Consider the following 13612-nt stretch of genomic DNA (forward strand, 5'->3'; position numbering starts at 1 on the left):
GAAAGTTATCAAATGCGATTGAAATGCGCACTGTCGAGTCCTGGCTTTAGGCAGAATCACGAACAGTGGTTTAAGAGAAGTTATTAATATTTCGAACGTGATTCATTCATTCATTGGCACTAGTTAGATGACATGTTGAGCATGTTATGAATTTGAACATCTGCCACGGCAAAGACGGCACATAAGTAAATGATACGATGCGTCTGTCAGATATCTTGAGGCGGGAGGTCAAGGGACCCTTTGATAATGACCATGGCAGTTTCCCCCTCCAAAATGTAGCCTAGCTTATAGCTAGCAAGTTAGCATGACATTGATACCTCTGGATAGTATTTTTATTAACCTTTATTTAACCAGGAAGTCCCATTGAGATACAAGATCTCTTTTGCAAGGGAGACCTGGCCAAGATGACAGCAATAACACCCGCAAACATCAGACAGCAATAAAATGTGCGGTACATCACACAAGAACATAATAAAAGTGCATGTACACAATACACAATACATCACACGTAAACATAAAAACACAAAACAGAACAGTCTACATAACTTAACTTACAGTCTAGTATACCTTGGGTTGTCTAGTTTAAGTTCAAGTTCCACTTTGTTTATTAATTATCACAATCAAATACACACTTTATGGTGAAATGCTTGGTTCTGTATGAGCCCCTGAGAGTGCTTCAGTTCATACAGTAACAAATGTAAGAAAGTAAGTAAAAAATTAAGTAAAGAGGAATATACATATATACAATATACAGTACAATATACAATCTAAAGTACAACCTAGGTACAGTCTAAGTACAGTGAGTAAAATGAGTAAACAGTGAGGTACAATGCAGAAAATGAGGTACAAAACTTTGAGGTAAGGTGCAATTGCAAATGAGGTATGAATGTAGTGCAAATCTCTTTAATAATAGATACATATAATGTAGTGTTAAAGTGTGTAATATGATACCACTATTCCATATTATAATTTGTACTATGCAAATGCATTAGATTGCCTTACAATGAATCATATAAGCATAGATTATATATTTCAACAAGCTGTTCTGGCTGCAGCGCCTGTCTGATTCTAAAGCGGACACATCACACTTTAAGATGGAAATCATGGTGAATAATCTGACACTTGCTGCAGTTAATGGGCATCTCATCATTCTCAGCATCTCGGCGAATGCATTTCCCGTCTCCTGCGGGGCCTGTCCGTCCACCACATTGCAGAGAGGGACTCAAAACAGCCTCTGCAGCTTGTTTTGTGGTACATGGGGATTGTACTTTCCAGGGACATTCTATGAAACTGAGCTCAAATTTGCCTCACATCTGGTAGTAATTCTTTCTTTTCATACTAGCATGACCTCTCCTTTTTGACTGAACCTCTTCTATTACACCCAAGATCGTCCCTGCCCAGCAAGCTCCCTTCAACTGGATAAAGATGAAAATCAACACCATCATCTCTGTGCTTCTGTTTGTTACCAAGATGTTCTTTGTGTATGAAATTATGATCCGTCTCTCTTGCATAGGTTTAACATTTTTAGCTGCAACCATCGGCAAGTATACCATAAGTCTGTCTGTTTGTCCGTCTGTCTAATTATTTTTTTAAAGAAGACACAACATTTTCCACGATGCCAGTGCATCACACCTATATCAACCAGATGGTGGTGCTATAATGAAAGGCCAAAATATTAAACTTTGAAAAAACATAATTTGTACACCATAATTCCTATTGATTTGAGACTTTGTAAACAGAAGCAGCTGTCTGGGTCTACAACACTACCTTGAGGACCACTCTGTGTGCCATATTGAATTTACCCTAGGCAGTTTGACACATTCTCATGAAACTCACGGTGTGGTATCTATAGGGATTTAAAAATCTATCACATTTGTAGACCACACCATATGACCGCCACACTCAATTTAATTTTGGAATGACTTGTGAACACACAAGAGCTGTGCAAAATGACATTTGTCACAATGATACATATTGGTGGGCCTAACAACAAATTTCACACATATCGGCCAGATGTTGGCACTATAATCAAATTCTATGGTAAGCCATAACTTCTACATCGTAGGTTTTTGCACATGTCCGGTGATTCATGCTCTACAACGCGCGCCATACCCGCAAACGGGAGATTGAAAGAAAGAAAAAAAAAAACCACAAGCTGCCGCGCGGACTCATCACCGAGAGGGAGAGAAAGGAAGCGAGAGGGAGGGAGGGAGAGAGGGGGCCTTGTCAATAAGGGCCTGTCTTTTTTCTCTCTCTCTCCCACCCCCTCCCTCTCTCTCTCGCTCTCTCTCCCACCTCCCTCTCTCTCTCTCTCTCTCTCTCTCTCTCTCTCTCTCTCTCTCTCTCTCTCTCTCTCTCTCTCTCTCTCTCTCTCTCTCTCTCTCTCTCTCTCTCTCTCTCTCTCTCTCTCTCTCTCTCTCTCTCTCTCTCTCTCTCTCTGTCTACCAGTGCAGACTGTGTGGACTGACTGTCACTCAAAGTGCTTATGGGCGGAGCCAGGCCATAACAGCCTGAAATCTTGAGGCTGAAAAATTATGGTTTTGAGTACTTGATTAGAAATATAAAACAATGCATTTTTTTGAAAAAAACCTTACAAATGTCTTCAATAAGGCGGTTAGGTGGCCGAGCGGAGATTGCGTTCGTCACCAGCCCCGGAGCTGAGCTGGATTTGCCTGTTCGAATCCAGCTCACAGCTCCGGGGTTGTCACCAGCTTGGCTGGCCGTCTGCACTGATACAATTGGCTGTATCAGAGGGTGGGAGAAGCTGGCGGGGTGGGTCCGGGTCGTTGTAAACAGCGACTCCTACAGTTCGGTCGGGGCGCCTGCTAAGCGCGGATTGGACGTGAGGGGGATAGTGTGGTCCTCCCACACGCTACGCCCTCTCAATGAGAATCCGCGCTGCCAGGTGAAAAGAAGCGGTGATTGGCTGGACGTGTGTCGGAGGAAGCACGTGGTAGCCTCCACTCTCCCAGATGATCTGACTGTGGGGGATAAGTGCGCAGCGACCAGGAAGGGACTGGGAATTGGCATACGACTAACATTGGGATGGGAGAAAATCGGCGGAAAATGGAGGGGGAAAAAGACCAATAAAAAAATAAAAAATAAAATGTCTTCAATAGACTAACAGGAATTGTGTAAAGTTGCCCAAATAGTGCTAGGAATAGCAGTACATAGCCCCTTTAATTAAAAATTATTCTCACTCTTTTTTAATAAATTTCTTTTCTTTTTTTTTCTTTTTTTTTCTTTCTACAATTCTCAGATTACTTGCAAATCCACCTCACATAGACACAAAGAAGTATTAACAGTTGAAGATAATGAAAAGAGGTTGATGAACTTGCTGGGGAAGCTTTAATTCTGCCTACTTGGAAAGACATCCTTGTTGCCAATGAGAACAGCTAAGTGATGGTGCCTGGGTGTTACGGTCTGACTGTGAACTGAGGTGACCCCGTTACACTAATGGCCAGTTTTCGTTTTGTTGTCGGGGTCAGTTTAGCTTTTCAGAACGCAACGTAATGGCAGTCAAGTTAGACATTGTTTTTGCCTCCTGAGCACAGTGATGTATATACATGTAGTACAATGCCAAAGCAGTAGGTGGCAGTAGGTGGCGATGTAGTTCAAACATGAAGGCAATTTTCAACCAATCAGAAAAGTTGAATGTGCCAATACAAAATCAACAATCTACCATCTTTAAATGCCTCGCGTGAGCCATTTAGCCAACGTAGCATTTATTTTTCAGCAAAGAAAGTGCAATAAAAGTGCAATAAACAAAACGGATACATTCACTTGACCACCAAGAGCGGAGTTTAGTCTCACAAAAAGATTGTCGCCGATTTTGTTAGCTTACGTGCTAACGTGATTGGAATATGCCAGTATAACAGTATAGCATTGTGGCTAGCAGCGAAGTTTGTTAGCTTACGTGCTAACGTGATTGGGATATGCCAGTATAACAGTATAGCATTGTGGCTAGCAGCTTGGTAACGTTAATGCTAGCAGAATGAATGGATGTAAACTTTATTTAACAGATTGCAGAATGGGTACAATACAATACGGCTCAATACAAACAATTGTTAAGGGAATGCAGACTGTTGTAGCTTGGACTGGGCTCCTTATAACAATAACTTGACAACACATGGTAGCCGCAGCTCCTTGGGACAGCTCTGCTGTAAACACTGGAAATAACCGTGCGAGTCTCTACTGCGCATGGGCGTTGAGCAACAACGGCTCCGTATCCGGCTCGCGCAGATTACATGGCACCATTGTCTGCGAGTTTTGGCGAGTATCCAAAACGGAAACACAATTTGAGCGTTGCCAGTAGGACAACGCGTTATCCTGCCAAAATGGCGTTTCTTTTTAACTTGGACAGCAAACGTAATCATTCAGCAACAAAATCTTTGCTGTATTCACCAGTGTAACCATGGCCTCAGTTAGAGCCATATGAAATCCGTTTTATTATTTTCCAAATTCCATTTTATTTTTTCCCAAATTCCGTTTTTTCCGTTTTAATATTTCAGAATTCTGTATTTTGCTTTTTATGCTCATTTTACCATCAGAAATAGTGTCTAATAAGTGGGAATGAATAAATGTCTACAATTGAATATGACATAACAGTCCATTTAATGTTTTTAAGTGCTGCAACTCAGAAATACAGTTACATTTTACACAATACTTTTCAAATAATATTGTGACAAAATAAAAATACACATTTCAAGTGTAAACAATAGATACAGCTAGCTACTACTGACATTATCACAATGTCAGTAGCCTAGCTATATCTATTTTATTGTGATGAAATATAGTAATGCATAATTTAGGCACCTTTAGTTTAGTTTATTTCGTTTATAAAGGACAGTGTATAATGACAATCGTTTGCATTAAACAAATGGATTGCACCAGATTTAGCAAGAAGCTATCATTTCCATCTATAGTCCTATGTACTGTAAAACGTTTCATAGCTATTTAAGTTTATTTCGATTATAAAGGGCAGTGTATAATGACTCGTTTGCATTAAACAAATGGATGGGTGCACTAGATTTAGCAAGAAGCGATCATGTCCTAACGTTATAGCTATTTAATCACAATAGTGTCGCAAGTGTTTTTGTGGCTCCAGTCCACGGAACGTTGACAGAATTAGCAAAACACCTTATCGCCGGAGGCATAAAAGTCATTAGGATACTGCTCTGCTCTGAATTGAGGGCTTATTGGGGAATTTATTAGCTTCTTGACGATGTTAACACCGAAGCAGCGAGACGCTTGGGAGACTGCCTGTGTTGTGTGTAACCCGCTCTAGCGTCCGCCTCCCCGGTCGCGTGTGCACCAAGCGTTCCACCCAAAAACGGAATTTCAGTCCAGATTAGGCCAAATTCTGCAATATTCCACGTTTTGCAGTTGATTCCATTTTTATTGGTCAATTCCGCGATTCCGTCCGCGATTCCGTGAACGTGGATTTCATATGGCTCTACCTCAGTCTGTTTCTCAGTTGCTGTCTGTCTCTCAGGCCATTGGGACCTAGTGAGACTGCCAGTCAATCAAGCAGGCAGTCAGACATTCAGTGAGCTTGCCCGTCAGCCAGCTAAGTAGTGTACCAGTCACCCAGTCAAGCTTTGATTGATTGATTGATTGATTGATTGAAAAGTTTATTAACAGATTGCAGAATGGGTACAGTACAGCTCAATACATACAATTGTTAAGAGGATGCAGACCTGAGAAAGACTTTCGTCTTGTTTCAATCAGGGTCCCCCATTTTCAATTCATCATATGACACACACGACATACAGATAGACAGTACTGCTACATCTATACATTTATGACATACCAGATTTTCAAATACAGTACTGTTTGTGATACTAAAAAAATCCAGAAAAAGAGTGTATATACATTTGACATAGAAACTGTGCATTGGGGAGGTTGGGTAGGTGGGGTGGGGCTGTACATTGGTGGTGGGGGGGGGGGGGGGGGGGGGTTGGGTAGGGGGGGGGGACACTGTACATTGGAATACTGACATACATTTGACATAGAAACTGAGGAGGTTGGGTAGGTGGGGTGGGGTTGGGTGGGGCTGTACATTGGAATACTGACAAAGCCATGCTTGGTCTTTATTGTACAACTGGGTTAGGACATTTGTAGGGGCCAGTTTTGAATTGCAGTCTCCCGTAGGTGTTCTTTGAGAGTGTTTTTGAAGGTGGGTAGTGATTCACATTCCTTTACAGCTTTGGGTAGGGCGTTCCACATTGTTGTGGCATAATTGCGAAACGTGTTTAGTCCCTTGTTTGAGCCGAATCTGGGTTTTACATGATTTGTGGAACTCCCTCTGGTGTTGTGATCGTGGTATTCACTGACCTTTGGGAAGTATTTTGACATGTACATGGGTACCTTGGTCGTGTAGTGTATCTTGTAGACCAGGCCCATTGCAAGTTGCTGTACTCTGTCGTCTACTCTAAGCCATCCTAGGTTGGCAAAGTGTGCAGGGGTGAGGTGGGTTCTAGGAGTCAGGTCAAGCAGTAGTCTGACTAGTTTGTTTTGAGATGTTTGTAATTTGGTTTTTAGTGCCTTTGAGGTGCTTTGGTACCATGAGGTGCAAGCATAGTCGTAGTACCCTTGAATGAGTGCTCCTGCCAGAGTCTTCAGGGTATTCTTGTTTACCAGGGAGGAGATCCGGTACAAGAATCGAGTTCGTTGATTGACTTTTTTTATTACATTGGATGCCATTTTGTCACAGGAAAGATTAGCCTCTAGGATGGAACCCAGGTAGGTAATTTCATCTTTCCTTGTGACAATATTGTCACCCACTGTAACTGAGAAGCTGTCGGTTTTGCTGAGTTTGTTATTTGAACCGAAGAGAATGGACTCTGTTTTGCCCATGTGTAATGATAGTTTGTTGTCGGCGAGCCATATGCAGATTTTGCCTAGTTCCGAGCTGCAACCAGTCAATCGATCAATCTGTCTGTCTGCCTGGAAGACTGCCAGCCACTCATTCCACCAGCCACCCAAGGTATCCAGTCAGCCAGCCGGCCGGCCTATCCAGTACTGCTGGTGGTGAAACTAGACTGTGGACAAAGTAAGGGTATGATTGTGTAGGGAGTTTCAGTTCAACTTCTGTAGCCTTGCCAGGTTGTTTACATGTTTAAAAAGCCACTCACCAGCTCCCACCACTCATCTCACAAGAGAGCCAGGGGACATTTGACCTCCTGGTTTGTCTTGGGCCGTTGTTAGTTTTATTAGCCCACTATAAACATTTGAGCTGAGGTACTTGTGGGAGGCTGCCTGCGGTGACGCAAGCTCTTGCTCCAGATACACCATGTGCTTTTCTCTGTTTACTTACCTAACGTCATTACTTATGTGGGAGCACACAGGGACCATATCCAGTGCAGCTTAGCCAGGCGTCGGAATGTTTACAGCCTCAGGAACTGGCTTTATATTTATTTTATATTTACATTTTCTTCGCTGAACTTTAGAGGTTTCTGTATTTTGAATACGAGTGAGGAGAACAACACTGTTACTTGGGGGTTTCACAATTCCTGTCGTCCAGGGGTCGAAAAAGCCCTTGTCAGCACTGCAGTCTCACCTTTAATCATCTTCAAGGTATACTGTATCATCACTGTTTTATCTTCTCTTTGATGTAGCTGAGAGGCTGTTCTACCCAGATTACCCACTCAGACCACTCTGAATAGGTTTTGATGTTAGGAGACTATTCAGCTAATTGGATTCACCTGGCAAAGAGAGTTTTAAAGAACAGATGTAAATGTAGATGGGAAGGGGATACGATAAGATAATATATTCCTTTTAGGGATGGGCCTGAGTAATCGATTACTCGTAGCTATGAGAAAAATCGATCTTAATAATTTTTTTTACTTATTTGTTTCACATGTATGTGTAAGATTATAACTGTTTGTTGGTTTCCTTAAACATATACGTGAATGAACTAAATTAAGTTAAAAATATATATATTTTCTTTTCTCTTTTGAGTTTTTTTTCCCCTTTACGAGTAATACACGATCACTCGAGTATAGCATGCGATCAATCTAACTGGATTCTTCTTAGAAATGCCCATCCCATATCCTTTATTGATCCCCTTGGGGAAAATGGGTTGGGGAGGCTGAACTGGAGAGTGTTGAAAAGGGGGGGGTGGTAGAGACAAAAGGTGGAATGGGAGGGGGGTTGAATGACTTATATTATACATTACAATAAATATAGGCAATAAAGAATTTGAATCTGAATGTATACTATTATGAGTAAGAGTAAAGGTAAACATTATACACAAGGTACTCTCTTCTTGCCTCCGGTAGTCCACCACCAGCTGATGTTGAGTTGGAGGTGGTTGCTGTCGCTCCACCCTACAAAGCTCTCCACCAGGGCTATTATACTCATCCTCGTTGTTGTCTGTGATGTAACTTACAATGGAGGAGTCATCTGAGAACTTCTGTAGGTGTTGCATGCTCGAGTTATGGCAGAGGTGTGTAGAGGGTGAACAGGAAGGGTGACAGCCCAGTTCCTTGGGGGGCGCCGGTGTTGCTCACCAGCACATAGATGACTGACTGCCTTGCAGGCTGACGTACTGTGGTCTGTTGGTGAGGTAGTCCGTGATGTGATCCAGGCACCACTTTGCTGGACGCAAAGGCTGGATAGTGTTGAAGGCAGGGGTGTAACGATGCGACCTCACAACGATGAATTTCGATTACGATTATTCAGGCAATGATTCAATGCATCATGAAATCTCTTCATTTGACCACGATTCGATACGATTCGATTAATTTCCGATTAATTTTCTATCCGTTAATTCCCCCAAAAAAGAATACACAAAAAAAACAAAAAAATAATAATAAAAGTATATATATAATTTTTTTGGATTCATTTAAATTATAATCAATTCTAACATTTTCAAATCGATGCAGTTGAATCGTCACATTAGAATCGATGCATTTCGATTAATCGATGCATCGTTACACCCCTAGGCGCTGGAAAAGTCAAAGAACATGATTCTCACTGAGCTGCGTGGCTTCTCCAGGTGCGTGCAGGCTCCATGGAGCATGTAGGTGATGGTCTCTCCAGGTGTGTGTAGGCTCTGTGGAGCATGTAGATGATGGCCTCTCCAGGTGTGTGTAGGCTCTGTGGAGCATGTAGGTGATGGTCTCTCCAGGTGTGTGTAGGCTCTGTGGAGCATGTAGGTGATGGTCTCTCCAGGTGTGTGTAGGCTCCATGGAGCATGTAGGTGATGGCCTCTCCAGGTGTGTGTAGGCTCTGTGGAGCATGTAGATGATGGCGTCCTCCACCCCGATGTTTGCCTGCCTGGTATGCAAACTGCAGGCGGCCCAGGGAGTCACACACCAAGGCCTTGAGGTGTTGCAGGACCAGCCACTCGGAGGTCTTCATGACGTGTGACATCAGAGCGACTGGCCTATAGTCGTTGAGGGTGCTAGGTCGTCCCTTTTTTGGCACCGGGACAATGCAGGAGGTCTTCCAGAACCGGGGCACCCTCTCCAGCCTCAGGGAGAGGTTGAAGAGGTGCTGAAATGGTGCTGCCAGCTGTATTTATCTTTATTTTTTTGCGTTTCTAGAAAGGTTTGTTGAACTCAGCATATCTACACAGCCAGCTTTAGGGTTATTAAGAGGTTTTCTTTTGCAAACTCAATCCAATAAAACCAACAGCTGTGTTCGGTGTGTGTGTCTTTGGAGATAAATTACAGAGTTGTGTCTGGGAAGTTGATCGTCTCTTTCATTTACTAACCCCTGCTTCGCCACAAAATGAGAGGCAAACTTTCATGTCATCTTTTCAGTGATCTCTTGACAGAGAGTCTATGACAGACTAATGAAATGGAAGGGATACGATAACAAAATTGCTTTTCAGGGACTTTGAGTGGATTGGATGGATATAGAGTACACTTGGACTAGACTCAAAACCTTTGTCATGCTAACTCGTGTGTGTGTGTGTGTGTGTGTGTGTGTGTGTGTGTGTGTGTGTGTGTGTGTGTGTGTGTGTGTGTGTGTGTGTGTGTGTGTGTGTGTGTGTGTGTGTGTGTGTGTGTGTGTGTGTGTGTGTGTGTGTGTGTGTGTGTGTGTGTGTGTGTGTGTGTGTGTGTGTGTGTGTGTGTGTGTGTGTGTGTTTACTGTACAGTATGTCAACCAGTTGATGCCTTGATGGTCATAGTGGGTTTCTCTTTGGTGGTTTAATGATAGAGTGAACCAAGGAAACACAATTATTTGTTAGTTTCCCCCCCCCTCATTATGAGCCGTCCTACTGTCTCAGTAAAAAACCTTCCCTACTCTGGGCTAGATCCACAAAGAATGGATTGCACGGTGCTAGTTGCACCCTACTTACAATTCATTATAAATTGAAAATGGGGGACCCTGGTGTAAACAAGACGAAAGTCCCTGTATTGAGCCGTACTGTATTGTACCCATTCTGCAATCTGTTAATACGATTTTTAATCAATCAAATTTGATTGATTGAAACTTTTATTAACAGATTGTAGAATGGGTAGAATACAGTACGGCTCAATACACACAATTGTTAAGGGGATGCAGACCAGAGAAAGACTTTCGTCTTGTTTACACCAGGGTCCCCCATTTTCAATTTATAATGAATTGTAAGTAGGGTGCAACTAGCACCGTGCAATCCATTCTTTGTGGATCTAGCCCTCTGTCTCCCTCTCAGCACTAATGTCTCAATAAAGGACCTTCCCTACTCTGTCTCCCCCTCTCAGCACTACTGTCTCAATAGTTATCTCCTTTAAGAAATGTTCATGGATCATTACTTATGACAATACTTTTTTTCTCCTCTCTCCGCAGATCTCGGAAGGGCATCCAAATGGCTACTGTCTGGGGCTCAGTGAGTAGCCATCTACTAGTCTCTTGAGTGGCTGAAAACATCATTTGATCCGTCTACACCCTGACCGGAGAGTCTACTAAAACTGTACATTAAAAAGCCAGGAATACGAGAATCGGTCGAGGACACTTTTGACTCCCCGCCCGTCCGTCCGCAGGAAGACGAGGGCGAGAAGAACGAGCACAGGAGGAAGAGCGAAGAGGATATTAATGCATTCCATGGAATCCTGAGGCACAAACAGTGCGTTTGTGTGGGGGTTTGAGTTTTTGTGCACTTGTTCACTGGCCGGCAGAATCGAAGGGGGGCCATGTGGACGTTAGCTACGGCTGTCCACCGTCCGCTGGCCGCCACACTGCTACTGGCCACCGCGCTGCTACTGGCCTGCCTGCGATCGGTGACGGCGAGCGAGGATGACGTCACGCCGCGCATCACGTTCCCTTACAGTAAGAAAAGATTCTCTTCCATTCGTCATCCGTCCCGATCGATGCACCGATGTGAAAATTGTGGCCGATACCGATAACCGATATTAATATTGCTGTTCTGGCTGATACCGATATTTACCGATGTCGATATCTCTGTATAGAAAACACTTTTTTATGATAATCAAATAAAGAGCTATTTTCCAAAACTTTTTTTTTTTTTTTTTTTTTATACTTTTGTAACTTATTTTCAGAAATGACAGATATTTTTAAACGATCTAAGGCCAAAACATGTAAAAAAATAAAAAGATTAATTTTTTTTTTATCTGCCCATATCGGCCCTATCTTGATATCGGACCGATACCGATGTGTAAAAAAACGGCCATATCGGCCGATATTATATCTGCGGCCGATATATCGTGCATCACTACCTCCCCCACCTAACACCTTCTCCAGGCGAGCTGCAGGAGATCAGAAATGTGGCTTTGTTATTATGATGTGATAATGTGAGAGACAGTTTACAGTCTCTACAGTTTGAGTTAAATCCCCACACAGGGTTTCCATTAAAGGAAGGAGAGGAACGGAGGCAAATTTAACACTGTAAAAACAACAAAGAGGTAATTATTCTGTTAGAGGAAAAAGGTGATTACAGCGCAACGTTAAATAAAAAACACTAGACTGAGCGTATATGTTTAAACTATAAAAACTCACTCACACACACAGAGAGGGGGAGGGGGAGATATAATACATACATTTAGGGGTTGCCCTCATATTTGGATCAATATCCTCTGCAAGTTTTATAATAAAATGCCTATTTGGATAAGATGCAGAGAGGGATATTGATTAGAGGCCCACAACAGAAAAGATGGTGGGGCCTTTTGTGCGCGTGTGTGTGTGTGTGTGTGTGGTAAAGATGACACTGAGAACACCCAGGGGAATGTTCTGAGTATAATGGTGGTAAAGATGACACTGAGGACACTCAGGGGAATGTTCTGAGTATAATGGTGGTAAAGATGACACTGACAACACCCAGGGGAATGTTCTGAGTATAATGGTGGTAAAGATGACACTGACTACACTCAGGGGAATGTTCTGAGTATAATGGTGGTAAAGATGACACTGAGGACACTCAGGGGAATGTTCTGAGTATAATGGTGGTAAAGATGACACTGACAACACCCAGGGGAATGTTCTGAGTATAATGGTGGTAAAGATGACACTGACTACACTCAGGGGAATGTTCTGAGTATAATGGTGGTAAAGATGACACTGAGAACACCCAGGGGAATGTTCTGAGTATAATGATGGTAAAGATGACACTGAGAACACCCAGGGGAATGTTCAGAGTATAATGATGGTAAAGATGACACTGAGAACACACAGGTGAATGAGTATACAGGTACATTTTCTGTTTCAGAACTGAGAACAGAATATTGATTGAACTTTCCTAGACCATGGAAATAACATTGGAATTTTTAAGAAACGCTGTCTTGTTCACAACTCACAGCCTGTATGAATAAATGAATGAATGCCATTTTATTTTCGTGTCATGTCCGACGACCCATCCCTTACGGGATTATAGACACCAATACTTTACAATAATTTAATATAACATTCACTTCCCAAGGTTTGTAAGGTACACCACGCACACCATCAGAGGCCAAAATAAATACATGACATATTATGTTCTTTTCATACATTCATCCCAAGCTTTCTCTAAATATTCTGCAAGTGCAAATACCCTGTGATCAAAAATCCATTTGAGTGTTATGGTTGTCACTCAACCATATTAACTCAAGATTTTTACACCTTGTCAAAATTCTTTTTACGCAGCTCATAATATAATGGACAATAAAACATTAAAAAAAATGGTGTATGTTCATACCACCAGCCTGAGCATGTTTGGGAAGGGAACAGGGGATGATATTTGGCATGGGGGAACATGCTCACTATATTTGGATGTTACTCAAGGTAGGTGAAAACTCTGTAACCAACGGTTCCATGGTGAATGTGGTCGATCCAGGCCAACTGGTTTCACATGTGACCGGTCTGTGTTTTATATACCGGTAATGGACCCGCTCTCATAATGCTTAGCTGAGCGCAGGACCAATTTCAGTCAAATAGACTAATGTCTTTGTTGGCGAGCAAACCGGCAGGTCGAGCTTAGACAGACCCGACTTCATCACATCTAATTATTCCACACGCACACACACGCATACATACACACACACCACTGCTTTTCTCATTATGATGATAACCTTGGATTTGGTCATTTGAAAAGTGGACGTGCTTTTTGATGTGGACGGGCGAGCAGCGTTTCGTTAATTGATTGATGCATTATGGGAGTTTTGACAAATGAGGAAACAGGGAAATG

The 13612-nt window shown here is 42.5% G+C and overlaps 1 protein-coding gene across 1 annotated transcript in view; it reads left to right on the forward strand.

The window, feature by feature from the left end:
• LOC311223265 (semaphorin-4B-like) overlaps positions 1–13612 on the forward strand; it is a 183758-nt gene that overhangs the window by 39530 nt on the left and 130616 nt on the right. Inside the window, exon 2 of the mRNA XM_084308050.1 lies at positions 10783–11262. Coding sequence (XP_084164176.1) covers positions 11127–11262 — 136 coding nt within the window. The 5' untranslated portion in view covers positions 10783–11126. The remainder of the gene's footprint in view (positions 1–10782; positions 11263–13612) is intronic.

The sequence above is a fragment of the Notolepis coatsorum genome, assembly GCF_963971535.1.
Source record: "Notolepis coatsorum genome assembly, chromosome: 2".
In the NCBI taxonomy this organism is placed as follows: Eukaryota; Metazoa; Chordata; class Actinopteri; order Aulopiformes; family Paralepididae; genus Notolepis; species Notolepis coatsorum.